Below are 18350 nucleotides of genomic sequence, written 5' to 3' on the forward strand. Positions count from 1 at the left end.
GGCCGCGCCTTTGTCTGCGCCGCCGTGCGCGGGGAGTCCTGCGCCTTTGTGTGACCCTCGCAGGTGTGCGCGCGGGGGCGGGGGGGGGCGGGGAGGGGAGCGGAGGGAGGGGCTTTCTCCTCCGCAACCGGCCCCGCCCTCCGGCCTATTGGCTGGGCGCTGCCGCCCTCTGGCGGGCGCGGAGGGAAATGCTGGGCCGGGAACGCAATTCTGAGAAAGGCCTGCGGGCAGTCAGGGGACCCGGGGCTCTCTTCACCCGAACCGCCTCGGGCGCCCGCATTTGCCCCCTGGTGGACGTCTTGCCACTCTGGGCCAAGGCCCCGCCCTGTCTCCCGCACTGCCACTGCCACTGCCCACGGGCACCGCTTCCTCTCAGCGGACGGACGCCTCACCTGGCGACAGGTGCGTGGCTGGGTACCTCCCCTCCCACAGCCTTGCAGGACGCCCACCACAAACGTCTCCTCCCGCTCTGCTTCTTGGCTTCATCACTTCTTGGCTCTGGGCCCTCGGAAAGGCCACCTCAGTTCTCTGGCCCTCAGTCTTTTCGTCTGTAAAGCGGGGCAAATAGTGATCACCTCAAGAGATGGTGCCTGTCAAGTGCGCCTGTCAAGCCTGGCACTGGGAAAGCCCCCCCACCAAAAAAAACTTCTAGCCAGGGTTAAGTGTTGTTGTTGTTGTCATGGGCCCACCCTCTCTCCCAGACCCATATGCCCTGTTCCAGATGTGTTTGCCTTGGTGGAGGCCGCTGGAGGGCTGGGGCTGCTGTTGCAGCACCTCCCAGAGAGTCTGTTTATCCTGTGCCCTACTACCCCCACTTCCCCAACACACACATGGTTTGGGGTCCGCCACCTCCTGAGGTGGGCCTTTGGGCCAGAGTATTTTCCCTTCTGAAGGGGGCGGACCCTGTGGTTTCCTCCCCGGGTGACTTCCGGCTGAGAGGGCTTGGCCCCCAGAGAGGGCGGGGAGATGACACAGTTGTTCCCCCAGCCCTGCGGGGCGGGCAGCATGGTTCACTCCAGCATGGGGGCTCCAGGTAAGGGGCCTGGGGCCAGCGCCCTCTGCCTGCCCTGCCCTTCCTCCTTAGCTGTCTCCTCTTAGTTGCTTTCACTCTGTACCTCAGCAGCTCCCCCTTTCCCACCCTGGGTCCGGTCCCCACCCTCAGCTCCTCTTTCCCCTTCCCTTCCACTCCAGACACCTGGGGGCTTCTCATCTCCCCCCTCATTTGTGCTGCAGTGTTCTGGGCTCTGGGGGCCGGGGAGGACGGAGCCCCGGTGTTGGCAGCAAGCTCTTGTACGGAGGATCAGTGGGTGGGCTTCTTGGGTGGGGGCTGCAAAGGGGTGGGAACACTGAACTGCAGCACTTTTCAGTGTGTGTGAGTGTCTGTGCACGTGTGTATGTGAGTGTATGTGAGTGGTAGTTCTGAGGCCTCCGAGTGTGCCTGTCATGTGTGTGTGGCATTGTGGGCTCGCCTTGGCAATGACCTCTTGGCTCACTGCCTCCCTTCATTTGTCTCAGATGTTACCTCCTCAGGGAGGCCTTCCCTGACCTCTGTGTCTGGACTGGCAGCCAACCCCACCGTTCTCAGTCCCCTTGCCCCTGCTTTGTCTTTCCTTTATGGCATTTATCACCGCCTGAGAATGTGTCATACATCAGTTCACCGAGTGGATGTTGGGTGCCAGACACCATACAAGATGATTTGTATTTGCTGGCTCATTTGGTAAAATGTGTCTATCTGTGCATAATGATAGTCATCTCCCAGCAGTGTTGATGGGACAGTTAAATGAGGTAATGTGTGTAGATGCTTAACACAGTGCCTGGAACAGAGCAAGCGTCAGTACTGCGTGATTGTTTCGTTTGCGGCCTTATAGGCGTGAGTGTTGGTGTGTGTCACATTCGTGAGTGTCTGTGGGGATGAGTCCTGGTTTGCCGTGGGCCATCCTATCTGCATCCGTGTGCAGGGGCATCCCTGGGATCCTTCAACAACATATATTTACTGAGCCGTTCCATGCTGGGTGTTGGAAATACAACTAAAAAAGGGAGTTTCGGGTCCATCCTTCTAGAGTTCCCAGTCGGGGGAGACAGACCTGTTGCCAGACAGTGGAGGAGGCACAGGGAGAGGGGTCAGGGGTGGGATGCTGGAGACACAGGGAGCCATGGGAGCCCAGTTGAGCCAGTGAGGTGTAAGAGAGGGCTTCCTGGAGGAGGGGACGTCTGGTCTGAGATGTGAAGGTTGAGTGGTTATGAGCAAGGCAAAGGAGATGAGGGAGGGGGTTGTGATGGAGGGAAGACTACATGCAGGATGGCACGTGATTACTTATTGAGGTGACTGTATATGCAACTGTGTGTATGTGCACACATAGCAGTGTAGACCCAGAGATCTGGGGTATCTGCACCCGCATGCCGTCTGCTCCACCACGGACTCATCCCTGTCTGGGGTTGAATGGGGGCCTCGTACGTGCTCAGTACTGAATTAGACCCCTGGCTGGGGATTTCTCACAGAACTGCCCTGCCTGGGAGGCCCACCTGCATTCCCTGCCTGGATGTGAATTAATACACTGCATGGTCTTGGGCAGATCACTCGTCCTGCCTGGGCTCAGGCTCCGCACCTGTGAACTGGGTTCATGGGTCCACTCTGGCCGTCTCCCAAGATGAGCTGATTCTGGGCGTGTGAGTGTGCACACATATGTGTGTATATCTGTCTGAGGGGCCTGGGTATGTGTGTGTCTGCCTATTTGTGTCAATCTGTGTGTCTGTGAGTGACTCTGGATGTGTATGTGCACATCTGTGTGTATTTGAGTAACTGTGTGTGTGTGTGTGTGTTTGTACGTGTGTCTGTGTATGTCTGTCTGAGCGACCTGAGTGTATGTGTGTATGCACATCTGTATCTATCTGTATGTCTGTCTGTGAGTAACTCAGGTGTCTGTGTATCTGAGTGACCTGGGTATGTGTGTGTGTACATGTACGTCTGTTTGTGTATCTGTGAGTGACTCTGGGGCGTGATTTGGGGTCTGTGTGTGTGTAAGTGCAGGTGTGCATGCACATGTCTGGGTGTGTGTTCTACCAGTGTCATTGTGTCTGGGCGTATGTCTTCTCCACAACCATTCCTGCCTGAGGTCTGTGCACACCTGTCCCTGTGTGTGTTTGTGGGTCTCTGTCCTTGTCTGAGCCCTGCCTGGCTGAGGCTGTGGTGTGTGTGCGATGTGGCAGCCCTTACCTGTTGCTGGCACAGCTGTGGGGCCACCCTCTCTTGTTGTGTCTGCTGCCTCTCTCTCCATCCCTTCCTCCTGACGGCTCAGAAGTGTTCACTCCCTTGAGGCCACCCAGGGACAGATGCGGTGCGGTGGGGGTGTGAGGTGCTGCTTCTAGGGAGGCAGGGACTGGGCCAGCTGGGCCCACAGAGGTTCCCGGCAGTGCAAACACTGCCCACAGGGGCTCCCAAGCTGCAGCTTTGATTGAAGCCGGCTCTAAAGGCAGGAGACCCAGGGGACAGGCCAAGAGGGGCCAGGAGGGGTGAGGGGCAGCCCTTGGGCCCTCTATATTTAGCCACATTTTCGGTAAGTGCTAACGAGAAGCTGGCCCAAGTCTGCTAAAACCGGCTGGGGGAAATGCAGAGGAGAAGTGAAAGTCCGGGGAGGGAGGGGCGAGGGAGGGGTGGGGAGGGCGGAGGGGACCCAGAGTCCCAGGCCTGAGGCAGTGGGGCAAGCGAGTGTGACCCCAAGGGTGTGGGTAGCCCTGGGTGTGTCTGACTCCAGGATGGTGGGATTCAAGGGGCCCGGTAGAATTCTGCATTGCTTTTTCCTGCCGGGCCCTCTAAAGAGTTATATACCACCTGGGATGGGAGAAGGGAGGGGTGACTATGGTCATATAACCAAGCAGCCTTTCTGTGTGAACGAGGCCTTGAAATGAGCTTCGGAAGGCGCCAGGGAGCTGGAGCATATTAGATCACCTGGTGGGGGTAGGGGTGGGGACTTTTCAAAATCCAGATATCCAGGTCTTCCCTTGTCCCATTGAAAGCAGAGTGTCTGGGTGGGAATAGGTGTCAGTGTTTCTCTAGAGTCAAGAGAGAGGGGCCTGGGCCAAGGCCGACAGCCTGCAGGACGGGCGCCTCAGCAGGCCTCTTAAGGGGATTGCCAATGCCCTTAGATGTTAAGGCATCATTTGGCTTTGGATCTGTGGTGGAAATGGAGTCCCCTCTTCATCCTTGGTGGGGATGATATGACACCCTTTTCTCAGATTGGGTTCTGATGGGGGCAGGAGGAAAGAAAAGCAAGACAGGCTTGGGCGAAGGGCAACACTGGCCATTTTGCTGTCGACCCAGCCAAATGCTGCAGGGGTGCCTGGGCTGTGTGCGAGTTGGGGTGGGGGGAAGAATTAGGGAGAACAAGGGAAACAGAGTGGTGGAGATTTCCTCTCATGCCACCTTTGCCTCCTCAGCCACTATCCCTGCAGAAATTACTTTAAAGGTTTAGGTTGGAGTTGCTTGGGGAATGGGGCTCAAGGTCAAGGTGGCAGGTAGCAGCAGGGAGAGAGGCTTGTCTGGGACAAGATTGGGTCCTGGTCTGTTAGGGATTCTTGCATGCGTTCATTCATTCCAAAGACACAGTCCCAGCCAGGGCTGTTGGGCTCTAAGGAGCTCACAGTCTGGGGCAGGGGGAATCCATTGCTCAGGGGGTCAGGGTGTGTTAGGGGGCAGAGGCAGGGGGTTCCCAGATGAGAGAGACACTAACCACCTGAGGAGTCAGGGAGGACTTCACAGAGGAGGTGATGTATGAGCTGGGACCTTCAAAAGGAGCAGGAGTTTGGTAATGGAGAAGAAAAGGTCGCCAGGTAGGGAGAAGAGCAGAGGCTAAGGCCTGGAGGGTGGAGGGAGATCAGAGCCTCGGGGCACCCTTGTGCACTCAACCCACACGTCCTGGGCTGGGCAGTGTTGGGGACCCCAAGATGAGTCAGACCTGCCCTCAAGGGGTCCTAGTCTGATGGGGGAGATGTACTGGGGCCCAGATGGCTACAGCCAGGGGAGAGGGCCGGGCCAGCGGGAGCCGGAGTGGAGGGAGCCGCCGTCATAGAGGACAGAGCCTGTGCTGGGGCCTGAAGGATGAGTAGGAGGTCGCCAGGCAGACAGAGTGGGGGACAGCCTTCCAGGAGGAGGGAGACAGACAGCAAGACCGAGGCAGGAACAAGTAGAGAGAGAGCCGCAGGGAGGGACGTTCAGCCAACATTTAGCACCTACTCTTCTGAGCTGGGGGACACCAGGGGGCCAGCAGTGAGTCAGAGCAGGCCTGCCCCCTGGTCTGGTGGGAAAGGACAGTGACACAGAAGGCCACGGCCCTGTGGGCTCAGGGCTAGGACAGTGGGAAGGCAGGGCCGCGGGAGGCTGTATTATTTTCCCAGGGCTGCCGTCACGGACTACTGTACGCTGGGTGGCTTAAACAACAGAAATTAATTTTCCTGAAATCTGGAAGCTAGAAGTCCAAGGTCAAGGTGGCAGTGGGGGTGGTTTCTTCAGAGGTCTGTCTCCTCGGCTTGGGAGGGCTGACTTTGCCCTGTGTCTTCACATGGGCTTCTTTCTGTGAGTCTATGTCATCCCAGTTTCCTCCTCTTATGAGGACACCAGTCATATTGGATTAAGGCCCACCCTAATGGTCTCATTTAACTTGATTACCTCTTTAAAAACCCTATCTGGGCTTTTCCTGGGGAGATGGGGAGCTGTGGAAAGGTTCACGGCCGGGTTGTGGGAAGGATCTCCCTGGGGCCGGATGGACACTGGCTGGGAGGAGGGGCCGGGGAGGGGGTTGGAGCAGGGGTCTCAGGGATGCTAGGAGGGGTGGGATGCAGGGCCCCACTAGCATCAGCAGTTGCCGGGAGCTAGGCCAAGTTCTGGGCCATTTAGAGGCAGAATTAGGCAGGACTCCTGCCTTTGATGTCCCAGAGTCAGGAGTGTGGTCTCTTACCTGGGACTAGGACCTGGGCCCTCCTCCTGTGCCTCAAATGATCATTAGCCACTCACCACCATCCTAGCGCCTAGAAGCAGGGCCTGAGCTCCTATAGCATCCTGGGCCCCTGCTCCCCACACCACCCTCGCCAGCCTATGCCTTAATAGTACTGTGTACTGGCTTTTTTTTTTCTTTAAGCTTTCAATTTTTTTCTTTTTTTATGTGAAAACATACCTACAGTAAGTGCTCAGATTTTAAGGGTGCAGCTTGATGCATTTTTCCCTATGTATAGAACCACATAACCACCAAACAGATGACAATACCGAATATTTCCAACCCCCTGCAGGCCTCCTCACCCTCATTCCCCGTCAGCAACCCCCAGACGTTACCCATAATCTGACCTTGGCCATCTGATATCATCTTGCCTGTTTCTGAGCTTCCTGTAATTGGAATCCTACTGTCTGTCCGCTTTTGTGTCTGATGTCTTTCCCTTGGTGTCGTGCCTGCAAGATTCAGTGGTGCGTGTGATGCAGGAGTTTCTTCCTTTTCTTGCTGTGGGGCGTGTCATTGTATGGACATACCACATTGTGTCCATCCGCTGATAGGCCTTTGACTTGTTTCCAGTTTGGGGAAGGGGCTGCTGTGTGCCCATGGGTTTGGGGGGCAGGATGCTCCTCTGTCTCCCCAGGATGCTCGGGAGTGGATGTGCTGGGTCCTAGGGAGGGGGCACCTAGTCAGTTTTCCTGACTTGTGCTTATATCGATTTAGACTCCCATGAGCAGTGTGTGACCCGGCTTTTTAATCAAGAATTTTAAACCAGAGCAGCGTTTCATGTCGGGTAACCCTCAATTGCAAAATTCCTGGACATTTTTTTTTTTCCAGTTGCTGAGGACGTCCTAGCTCTTGTTAGCTGAACTTCTTTCAATATCTTGGGTGCAGAACGCGCTTGAATTGGACAGCCCCTTTGATAGGGCATCGTGGTTTAGGCAGGGATGTGGAGTGAGTGGTGGGGGAGACCTTGGGGTCAGAATCAGGGTCACGAGTAAGGTCTGAGGCCAAGCTGGGAGTCAAGGTTAGATGAAGGACTTGTACCATCTGGGTGGGAGTTGGGATTCAGGGTGGGTAAGGGGACTGAGAATGGTTAGGGAAGAAGCCTAGGTTTGTGTGGGGTGTAGGACCAGAAAGGTTTGGGTTCGAGTTGGCGTCAGTCAGGGTGAACTTGAGTAGGGGTGACAGCTGGAGATAAGGTGGGTGGAAGTCACAGCAGGGGGCCCACTAGACCATAGCAGTCCTGATTAGAAGCGGGAACTCTGGAGTCATGAAGACAGGTGTCCAGTCGGGGCACCTCTGCTGTCTCATTGTGTTCTCGGGCCCTCAGTTTCCTCCTCTGTAAAATGGGGGTGATATTAGCACCAACTGCTACTGTGAGCTCTGAATCATACTTAACACTGTGCTCAGCACTCGTAAGTGCTCACCTTTCCCTCCTCAGCATCACAGTGTTGTGAGGGCAGAGCAATGCTTTGTGGCCCCAGGGCCAGCTTGCTGTTTGCCCCCTCTCCTCATGTCCTGGGTTTACCGGACGATAGCAGGGGATTGCATTTGTAGGCTGGGGCACCCGGCTTGGATCTGGGTGTGCAGTGGGGATTCAAGGCTTAAGTCCTGGGTGAGGCCTAGGATTAAGTCCGAGGACCTGGTTAGGGGCAGAGCCAAGTGGTGTTGGAGTCGGAGTTCCAAGTGGCAAGTGGGGCTGCCGGGCCTGTGAGCTGAATGTGAGAAAGGAGGCCGGGAAGCCAGGTGGGGGTCAGGTGTGGACAGGAACATTGTGGGCTGAGGGAGGGGCAGGGGGTGCCAAATCCCACGCAGAGATGAGAAGACTCACTCCTTTGGGGATGCTGCAGCCCTTCACACCCCCAGGCCCCACTCAGAGTGGAAAACATGTCTCACCCGAAACCTGGTGAGGCAGGACGGGCGCGCCTCGGGAGGAGGCCCAAGGCTGACTCGCTCCTGTGGAACATCACCCACCTCCTCCTGGGCACCGAAGCCTTCTCATGACCACCGGCTGCCTCCCACCCTGCCCCAGGGCCTCACTGGAGGTGGCCCTCCCCGTGCCACCTTCCGCAGGGGTGAAAAGGATCCCTTTCTTGTCCCGCCAGAGGAGGGCAGAGGCCCAGTAAGGAGGGCATGTCTCCTGGAAAGAGGCACTTACAAGGTGGCAGGGGGTGCGGGGGATTTGGGCCCAAGAGCCCCCCAGGCTTCCCTCACCCCACTTACATCCCTCTTCTATTCCCAGAAATAAGAATGTCTAAGCCCCTGGAGGCCGAGAAGCAAGGTCTGGACTCCCCATCAGAGCACACAGGTGGGTGGGGAGGGGAGCAGGGAGGGCAGGGGGCCTGTGGGGTGGAGGGAGCTGCGGGGCTGTGGGGGGCACAGGTGACGACTCACTCTTTCCCTCTCGTTGCAGACACTGAAAGAAATGGACCAGACACTAACCATCAGGTCAGGAGGGAGTGGATGAGCAGGAGGGGCTGGGAGGGGGAGAAGGGAACAGAGCAGGGGGGCCCCTGTGGGGGAGGGGCATGGTGTCAAAAGCTGCTTCACCTCACTCTTCCCATTCCCCACCCCAACTTTTTCTTCCCAGAACCCCCAGAATAAGACCTCCCCATTCTCCGTGTCCCCAACTGGCCCCAGCACCAAGGTAAGAACCTATCAGAACAGCCAGGGCAGGGGAACGAGAAGGGTGTCCTGTGATGTGTTGGCATCTGGGAGAGGGTCCCGCACACCTTTGTGGGCCCAGGGCCTGAAGGGGGGGCACGGAGCCCCGACACCTTGGTGACAAGGCTCCTCCCGCCCCTTCTCACACTTGGGCTCCCGCCCCAGGCCTGTGACTCACCCAGGCTCCTTCCCCTTCCCTGGGGGGTGGGGGTGGCCAGGGAAATCCCCCCCAGAGCCCCAGGGCGATGAACAACAGGAAGCTGAGGGCCCCACCCCCATCCCAACTTCCCTGACAGGGGCCTGCCCTACCCCCTGCCCCCCAACACACACACTCAGGGGCCATCCAGTAGAGGGGGGTATGGGATGGGGGGCAGACTCAGGGAGGATGGCTGAGGTTGATGGGGAGGCTGGAAGTGGCCAGACAGAACAAATCCCTAATCCAGACGGGGCCCTGCCTGTTTCTGGGCACTGCTGGGCTTCCTGAGGTGTCTGGGGCCCAGGCCTCCATGCTCCAGCCTGGTGGGGGCAGCCGCAGGCCCAGAGGCCTGAAAGCAGCATGGAAGGCAGGGGCAGAGGGGTCCTCTGCAAGGGATGGGGCTGGGGGCCGGGAACTCCTCCATGACCTTGGGAAAATCACTCCCCTCTGCCCCCCACCGCCCCACTACCGCTGGGCTTCTCGGTTTCCTCTTCTCTAACATGGGGGGCTGTCAGATCCGATGGCCTCTCAGGTGCCCTGATGCAGCTTAGTGGGTGGGTATCTTGTACTGAATGACTTGGCCAGGGCCCAGGGGAGGAGGGCTCTGGCTCTGGCCTCCTTCCCTCTGATCTTAGGCGCAGTTCTGGCCTTAGGCCTCAGAGCAGACCGAGTGCCCATTGTCCCGACCCTTTCCTTCCTCAGCTGTGTCTTTGCAGCCTCTCCCAGCCCCACGGCAACCTTGCTTCTCTGTGGGGAAACCAGGGGAGCCCTGGGAAGGAAGGGTCCTTGCCGCCCTTCCCCGGCCTGGACCCTGGTTCCTCGGGAAAACCAGAGGCAGAGAGGGCGTTGACCTCTGACTCCGGGCCTCTGTCCACACCTCGTCCTGTTCGAGGGCAGCCTCTGCTTTCCCCAACTGCAGTGATTCATGTGCTCCCGTCACGATTTCAGACACATCCACACACCACTGTGTACAATTACTTACATCACAATTGTGTTAATTGGCTTCAGTTTTAAAAACATTTTATTATGGAAAATGTTAAGCAGATACAAAAGGAGAAAAAAAAGAGTATCATGAAAATAAGCCCCCAGGTACCCATCTATCAGCTTCAACAATTTTCAGCTTGTGAACTGGCTTGCTTTTTCAGCAGCTCAAATAAATGTTTTTTAAATGGAAATTTCATGAATGGAAAACCAGAATCTCTTGCCATGGAAATAAATACAATGATTTTTTTTTTCTTAAGTAATCTCCATAGTCAACGTGGGGCTCGATCTCACGACCCCGAGATCAAGCATCTGTGCTGCACCGACTGAGCCAGCCAGGTGCCCCAACACAATGATTATTAAAATATACCCAGAGACTCTTGCCTGCTGATGGGTCTAAGCCTGAGGTCTTTCCTTCATTTGTTAGAAAGGGAGATGAGCAGTGTTGGGGGTGAGACGTTAGAACCATCCTAGCACCTAGTGGAGGCTTTCTCAAGAGAACCAGAAGGAATGAAAGAAATCTGAAAGAGGACTAGTATCCTCACCATGTTGGTTGTTTTTTGTTTTTTAAATGGAATGTGACACACGCGGTGATCCTTAGTGGATTTTCACAAACTGAACACCCATGTTGCCCACACCAGATCAAGAGGCAGAACACAACCAGACTTCCAGGGGCCCTCGATTCCCCACCAGGGGATGCTGCATCCCTGCATCCCGTAAACTTTCTGACATTTGTCTCTATTCCCTGGGGCATGCCATTCACCCTCTGTGATTTGGCCTTTTCCAGGGCTCTGTTCATCTCTGAATTCCAAATGCTACACCCCCCGCCAAGCTGCTGTGTCACGTTGCACAAGTCACTTTCCCTCTCTGGACCCCCTTTTGCAAAATGGTGCTGGGACATTGGGCTGAAGGATTAGGGATTGTCCTTCAGCCCAGTGTTCCCTCTGGGCCCGAGAGTGTGATTCTGCAAGCCATGCCTCCCCCCAGCCCCACATGTCCTTTACCAGCCAACCTCTCAAGTAAGCCCACCCTGGAAGGCCAGGACTGCTCTATGCTGGTCTGTCCTATGTATTTGATGCGAGGTGCATCTACATCCTGCACAGAGAGATGAGGAGGGGCTCAGGGGCCTTATGGGGTGGAGGCTGAAAGCTGGCAGCCTCTGGGCCATATCTGGCCTATGTATGTGCTTGGCTGGTCCTGCCAGAGTTTTTGGCACGCTTTTTTTTTTTTTTTTTAGGTTGTTTTTGGGTTTTGCTTTAGATTTTGAAATGACTGGTTGGTGGGAGCAGAGGAGGAGCTGGGCAAGCTTCCCCTTCAGGAGGGCCACACATGCCACCAGCCCATCTCATCCTCGTCTGCCCATGCCACCCGTTTGCACTGTCTGCCTCTTTCCATACTCATTTGAATTCCGATCCAGGTTCCAAGGCGGTGATTTTTTTTTCATAACCTAAGACCTGTTCTTCCAATGAAGTCCTACTTCATTAATGAGAGATGCACCTCCGGCTAAAGCATCTGCCTTCGGCTCAGGTCATGATCCCAGGGTCCTGGAATTGAGCCCCGCATTGGGCTCCCTGCTTAGTGGGAAGCCTGCTTCTCCCTCTCCCACTCCCCCTGCTTGTGTTCCCTCTCTCTCTGTGTCTCCCTCTCTCAAATAAATAAATAAAATCTTTAAAAAAAAAATAAAGCAGATGAGGGATGGGGACCTAGAACGCTATTCTTTGATGCCCTGAGTCCTCTGCTGGCACATTCCCCATTTCACAGATGGGGAAACTGACCCCCACCCCCAGAGGGGAAAACTGCTCTCCAAAGGTGCCCCTCTCCTATTTGGTGCAGGGGGGTGTGTTAGCCCTACTGATTGATGAGGAACCTGAGGACAGAGGGGGGGCCTAAGATCCCCAGTCGGTTGGCGCAGGGCCTTGCCTCTACACCCCCCAGCCTACTCCTCCTGTGCCGGCCCGAGGCTGCCATTGCCACACACGTGCCCTCTCTTTGGTTCACAGGTGGGCATTCTCTCTGGCCTCCACTTAACATTCTGGGGTCCCGGACCCTGCCTCTCTCCCCCCCAGATCAAGGCTGAAGACCCCAGTGGCGACTCAGCCCCAGCAGCACCCCCGCCTCCCCAGCCGGCTCAGCCGCATCTGCCCCAGGCCCAACTCATGTTGACGGGCAGCCAGCTAGCCGGGGTAAGTACTCGGGGAAGGACAGGGAACGTGGGACTCGACCAGCCGCCTCCCATCTGTTACAGGACCCGTGGCAGGGGGTGTCCCACCAGGGCCACCACCACTCTCTCACGCCCTCCTCCTGCCCTCCTCAGGCCTCCTGGAGGACTTGCCCTGCTTGGCTCGGGCACTAACCCCTCTCTGCCTTCTCTGCTCCCCCGCCCCCGCCCCTCCTCTGGCCCTGCCGCCCGCGCCCCACAGCTCACAGCGCTGATGCCAGCTCAGCAGCAGCTCCTCCTGCAGCAAGCCCAGGCCCAGCTCCTGGCCGCCGCCGTGCAACAATCCAGTGCCGCTGCCGCCGCCGCCGCCGCCTCCTCCTCCTCCTCCTCCTCCTCCTCCTCCTCTGCCTCCTCTGCCTCCTCCTCGACCTCACAGCCCCCAGCCTCCTCTGGGGGGGGCGACCTGCCACCTCCACAGCCTGCCAGCCAGCCCCCTGGGACCCCACAGCTCACTCTCTCCCAGCCCATCCAGCTCACAGCACAGGTAAGGGCAGCCCTGGGGGGCAGGCAGGCCCCAGAGCAGGGCCCGCAGAAGCACGGTGTGCAGGGGGCTGACCGGTCTTCGTGGACTCTTCTGAAGGCCGGTCATGTGCCAGGAAGCCACGGGGGATGCTGCCACCTGTGTCTCCGTGGGGTAAATTGATGCTCAGAGGGAGGATGTCCTCCATGTGATGGTGTGCCTGGCTAAGCGCTTTCTGTGTATCTCACTGAGGGCTCCCAGCCACCTGGGAGGTTGGCCCCCATTATCCTCAGTTTCCGGCTGAGGAAACGAGGAGTCACCTCTGTGGAATGGTGCCCATGTGGGCCCAGAAGGAAAGGCTGAGACTCTGAGCCAGTGCCCTATAATGTGTGCTCTGGCGTATCCAGTGAGAGATGCTCTTTCAGAAAAGGGGCCCCTGGCCACTGGGTCAGGGAATGCTGCATCTGCTCTGGCCATTCTGGAGACTTCTGACATATACTGAATCATGAGTTCGTGGCTGTATTCATTTCCCAGGGTGCCATGACAAAGCCCCACAAACTGGGTGGCTCTAGGGAGAATCTCTCTCTGCTTCTTCTAGCTTTTGGTAGTGCCAGAAATATTTGGCATTCTTCTAGACGGATCGCTCCAATCTCTGCCTCTTTGGTCATAGGGCCATCCTCTGTCTGTGCCTGTCTGTCTCCGCGTTCACATTTCCCCTTCTTATTATAAGGACACCAGTCGTTGGATTAGGGCGGACCCTAATGACCTCATTTAACTTGATTACATCTGCAAAGACCATGTTTCCAAATACGGTTGTATTTACAGGCACCAGGGGTTAGGACTTCCGACAAATCTTTTTGGGAGACCCAGTTCAACCCAAGATAGTGGCCCACAAATTTCCTGTAAGGATAGTCTGTGGAACAGAGTAGGTAGAACAGAGCATCCCCTCCTGTTGGGCCTGCTCTCTCCGTCCACACTTTTCCCTGTCACCCACTTGTGCTATCTGCCTGGGTTCCGTAAGCATTTGAGTCTGTGGCCCATGTTCCAGCGCAGTGAAGGTCCTGAGAAGTCCTGCAGCAAGGAACCTTGTTTAACGTCCCTTAACCCTGTGTTCCCCACAATGACTGCTCTTTGGATCGCTTTTCTTTCTCTCTATCCACCGCCTTCCATGAAACCCCGGGGGCAGATGCTGTCTACACAGAGAAGGTGTCCAGTGCCCACAAGTTTGTCCCTTGACAGAGTTCAGCTTCCAATGGGCCCATTCCACTACTGACCAGCTCTTCCACTGAAGACTGTCCTTAACGCTGAGCTGGGTCTGCCTCCTTAGAGCTTCCCGCTTCTGGGCCTGGTTCTGCAGAGACACACAGAACAATCTGTGCCCACTGCTCTGTGACGGCTCTTCCAGACTTAGCCCCGTGGTGCCTGGCTCGCCACGTAACTAGAGTCTGGCAGGTGCTGCCTTTGTAGCAGGCTAACAGTGACCTTGAATCCACAAATCCTCATCCCCGGCGAGGTCACCCCAAGGGGCAGAGCAGCCTGGGAGTTAGGGCTCGGACCACATGATCTGGGGCTGCTGCCTGTAGCCATCCTTCCCACCTCCCCCCCCCACCCCCCCCCCAGAGAGCCCAGCAGCAGGGGAGTGCCTCTCAGCACGTACAGCTCTCCATGGAGCAACGCCAACGCTCAGGACTCCTCCCTCCCCCAGGTCTCAAGTATCCCTGCCCCTGCTCCTGTTCTCCTGTCTGCCTGGAAGTTGGCTCCCTCCCTTTACCTGGACGGCTTCTTTTCAGCCTTTAAGCCTCAGCTTGGGAGTCCACACCTCCAGGAAGTCTTCCAAGACTTCCCTCCCTCCAGCTGGTTTGATTTCCTGCCTCCTGCCTTCTTCGGAGGCCCCCAGCCCTTTTCCTTTGCTTCTGGCCCTAATCACCAGTGCTGAGTCCACATATGCCCGAGGAAGTGTCTGTGGAAGGGACAAGGACTCCAGGGAGAGAGGAGGGACAGAGCAGCCTCGTGCAGGCCAGCAGCAGGCATTCCTTCTGTTCTTACACTCCTAGAACCACCTCCTCCAAGCTCCCTGCCACCTGCTGTCCAGTCCAGACTGATTCTCAAGGCCTCCTCCAACCCCTTCCTCTCGCTCCTCCCTTCCCAGCTCCCATCTGCTCCGGTCTGCCTTTTGCAACTGCAAAGCTTGGCCAAGGTTGTTTTCTGGGAGTTCTGTCACCCTGTGACCTCATTTCCCTAACAGACAAATGTTTCTCCCGTACCACCAAGAGCTCTAGGCACCGTGCCAACCAGCTGCAGTGGGTACTGCAGTCCTCCAGTCCTCCTGCCTTAGCTGCCCACTGCAGCTCCAGCTGTCTTACCCCTGGGCTTGACCCTCTCTTCCTCAGCCCGTGTCCTGCGCCCACCCATCTGCTTCCCATGCCCGCTCCGCTCTGTCCTGTGGTCATTTCAGACATTTCCCGGCCTCCCGTGTGTCAGGCCCTGGTGGGAAGCTAAAGGCTTAGGAATGACTCAGACCCTTCCTTGCCCCCTCAGGGCTCCCAGTCTTCTAGGGAAACAGACACACCAACAAACCACTAAGAAATGTTTTACTTGAACAATACTAAGAAAGTCAAAAACACCCCTAGACCTGTCATTTTAAAAATTACATAAAGTACTAAGGGAGAGTCCCCCATCTGTCCCTCGAATGCCAGCTTCCAAAGTAATGTCAGCTAAACCGTTTGGCAGGAACCTTCCCTGCATTTTCCTAACTCGTATAGAGAAAGGGATGATTATAACACATTTCTATAATTTGTGTGTCCAGTGCTCAGCACGATGCTTTCCACCAAGGGGGGGCACGTGGATGTTTACTGAATCAATGAGGGATGTTTTGCTGTAGCTTTTCAATCAGGGTGGGGAAGACATCTCTCCGGGGGAGTAATTCAGAATGTCTGGGGTAGCGGTAGGCATTGATTGAAAATTTACATTAACCGTTAAAACATCATTTTGTATTTGGAGAGAAAAGAAAAATCCCTATTTTCATAATATGACTGTGGCATATAAAGCTTGACAAAATCTTTTAGGCGGGCAGGACCTAGTGAGTTCAGGTTTCCCAGAGAAACCTACTGGATGTGGTAGGAGTGTGGGAGAAGACAGGTGACCTGTGTCTGAGGGAATCAGAGAAGGCTTCCTGGAAGAGGTGGGATCTGACCTGAGCAGGGACAAGTAGGAGTTTACCAGGTTTACGAAGTGGAGAAGACTGTTCCAGGCATGGAGCATAATGTGAGAGTGCAGTGGGCTCTGGGAGTGGGGGGTCGGGGGCCAGCAGTGGATGACAGAGCAGGATGGGCTAGGAGGGGTGGCAGCTGGACCAGACTCCATGCCAGGTGGCTGAAGAAGGAAAGGGGTATTTGGCTCAGATCACCGAAGAGACCCAGCCTGGAACACAGGGCCTGGCCCCAGGGGCCTGTCTCTTTTTTCATTCTGAGGCAGGCAAAATGCGCGCCTGCCCGCTTCGACTTGCAGCCACTTGTACCCGGGGAGATAAAACCCTCCCACCGGCCAGGGTTGAGTTAGTGTCCTCAACCCCTGAGAAGGTAGGGTCAGCCCCCCTGGACCATGTGACCTGAGAATGAGGGAGGGCAAGTCCCCAAGAGGAAGAGATGGATCCTGTTGCTTGAGGAAGGGGCAGTGGGTGCCAGGTCCGCCACACCTGGAGGCGTGTCGTCAGTGTGCCCACAGGCCCTGGAGTCCAGGAGCCGGGCTGGGGCATCCCAGTCGCCCCACAACTGCGGGATTGGGGTCTGCTGTTGCTCATCTATCCTGACATTTTAACATGAAGAAGTAGCATGGGATGTAACAGAATGTGCAGAGGTCGTTTTTGCTCCCTGTTGGGTGGGTCTTGGTTTGTGGTGTTCTGCCCCAATCGCTGGGACTTCCTGGGCTCCATGTGGCAGGGTCACCTTTGGGGGAGGAGGCACATAGAAGAACTCCTGCTAGAGACAGGCCACCTCTGCCCATACCACCTGCCCCCCCTCCAAACTTTAGGGCTTCCTCTAGTGAAATGACTAGAATAACATAGTCATTCATCCAGCCCTTATTGAGCACCTTGTATATGCCAGGTGCCTATTCATGGCCCCAAGGGGACAGCTGTGAACAAGGCAGGGGTGGCTGCCCTTGAGGACCTCATGTTCTAGTGGGGAGACAGACAGTAAACAAGTAAACAAACGAACAAGACTGTTTTAGAGTGAGTGTCCTGAAGAAAATGAAATAGGCTGGTGTCTTTGAGGGAGGTGGTCAGGAAAAGTTTCACTGAGGAGGTAGCCTTTGAGAGCTGAGGCCTGAATGAGTCAGTCATGAAGAAGCCAGGGGGAAAACTGAGGAAAAGGCAACAGCAAGTGCAAAGGTCCTGAGGTGGAAGGCAGCTTGACATCAGGGCCCAGAGAAAAGTGGTATGTCTGGAGCAGAGCAAGTTAACAGGAGACAAGTAAGAGGTGAGGGGTCTTCTAGGATAGATCGAGGGGTTTGGAATGTATGCCAGGTATGATGAGAAGCTGTTGGGGGGTTGTTAAACAGGTGAGTGGCATGAGCCAACTGACCCTTTACAAAGCTCCCTCCAGCTGCCATGGGGAGAATGGACTGTGGGGGACCAGAGTAGAAGCAAGGGGCCCAGTGGGAAATGCTGGCAGGCATCCAGGCAGGGAGGTGAAGGTGATGGTGGGGGTCTGGAGTGCTATTTTATATGGATAGGGTAGATCAAGGATGACTCCTAGAATTTTGGCTTCAGCAACCGGAGGGTGGTAAGGTGATTTCCTGAGTTGGGGAAGGCAGGGGGGGGCACAGGGTGTTTTGGAGGGCAGGAGTAGGGAAGCAGGAGTTTCCCTTTGGACGTGGCAGGGGATAAAGAGTCTATTCACCATACAAGTGGAGACATCAAATAGGTAGACGGGCATTTGAGGCTGGAGCTCAGCGGGGAGGCTGGCTGGGGACTGGCAGTTATGAGTTGTCAGGCAGAGGACGGGGCTCCCGCCCTTGAGAGCTTGTGCTTGAGGGGGGTGACAGCAGGGGAGTGACAGGAGGGTGTAGGGGCAGCAGATGCTTGTGCTGGGGGAGTATGTTGTGATTTCCCAAACACCTTGCAGATACTAATATTACTCAGGCCTCAGTACAATCCAGTAAAGAGTCAGACATTCTTATCCCCATTTTGTAGATGAGAACACTGAGCCCTGAGAGAGCTATGACTCAGTAGTAATGACTACCATTTATGCAGGACCACTCGAGTGAACAGAGACCAGGCTAAACATGCTACGTGTGTTGCATTTAATTCCTATAATAGCCCCAGGGGGTAAGAGTTATTGTGGTATCACCCGAGGAAATGGAGGCGTAAACAGGGTAAGGGATGCCCACAGTCCCCCAACTGTGTGAGGGACAGCCGGTGTCTGGCCGTCTCCAGGACACCATGCACTGTTACCCTATACAGTTAGGGAAGCCAAGGCCCAGAAGAGAGCTGCCTTTCCCTGAGTCACGCAGCGAGAAGCAAGCAACAGGGCCTAGGCTCAGACCCCCAAGGTTCCCAGCTGGCAGGGACCCTGGCACTCTTCTGACCGCCCTCCCACCTAGCTCCCTCCACACAGTTCTGGGCCAGTCGGGGTGCCGTTTCTCCCAGGTGGCTCCTGGGACAGGTGCTCTCTCCCTTCCCAGGCAGCCCCCTCCACCACGGGGCCACCTGTCATGGGTCAGAGAGTAAGGAAGCCCGTCCTCACTCTGAACGCAACTGATGACAATGTAGTTTACGGGGTCCCCCAGACACCCCCCTTCCTGTTCTCTCCGCCCTGGACTTAATTCTAAACTGTCCATGTCGTGGGATGG

At 56.1% G+C, this 18350-nt stretch overlaps 1 protein-coding gene across 9 annotated transcripts in view; it reads left to right on the forward strand.

Annotated features, from left to right (window-relative positions):
• Positions 1-952: 952 nt before the first annotated feature.
• POU2F2 (POU class 2 homeobox 2) overlaps positions 953-18350 on the forward strand; it is a 34472-nt gene continuing 17074 nt past the window's right edge. For 4 of the 9 annotated variants that reach the window (XM_027618910.2, XM_027618911.2, XM_027618913.2 and 1 more), the window contains exons 1-5: positions 953-1033; positions 8224-8289; positions 8395-8429; positions 8572-8628; positions 11889-12005. In XM_027618910.2, the coding sequence (XP_027474711.1) occupies positions 967-1033; positions 8224-8289; positions 8395-8429; positions 8572-8628; positions 11889-12005 (342 nt within the window). In that variant the 5' untranslated portion in view covers positions 953-966. Of the gene's footprint in view, positions 1034-8223; positions 8290-8394; positions 8430-8571; positions 8629-11822; positions 12006-12242; positions 12525-18350 lie in introns of all 9 variants that reach the window. The other 5 variants (XM_027618909.2, XM_035725326.1, XM_027618914.2 and 2 more) reach the window with 3 other exon arrangements.

The sequence above is a fragment of the Zalophus californianus genome, chromosome 17 (assembly GCF_009762305.2).
Source record: "Zalophus californianus isolate mZalCal1 chromosome 17, mZalCal1.pri.v2, whole genome shotgun sequence".
NCBI classification, from domain to species: domain Eukaryota; kingdom Metazoa; phylum Chordata; class Mammalia; order Carnivora; family Otariidae; genus Zalophus; species Zalophus californianus.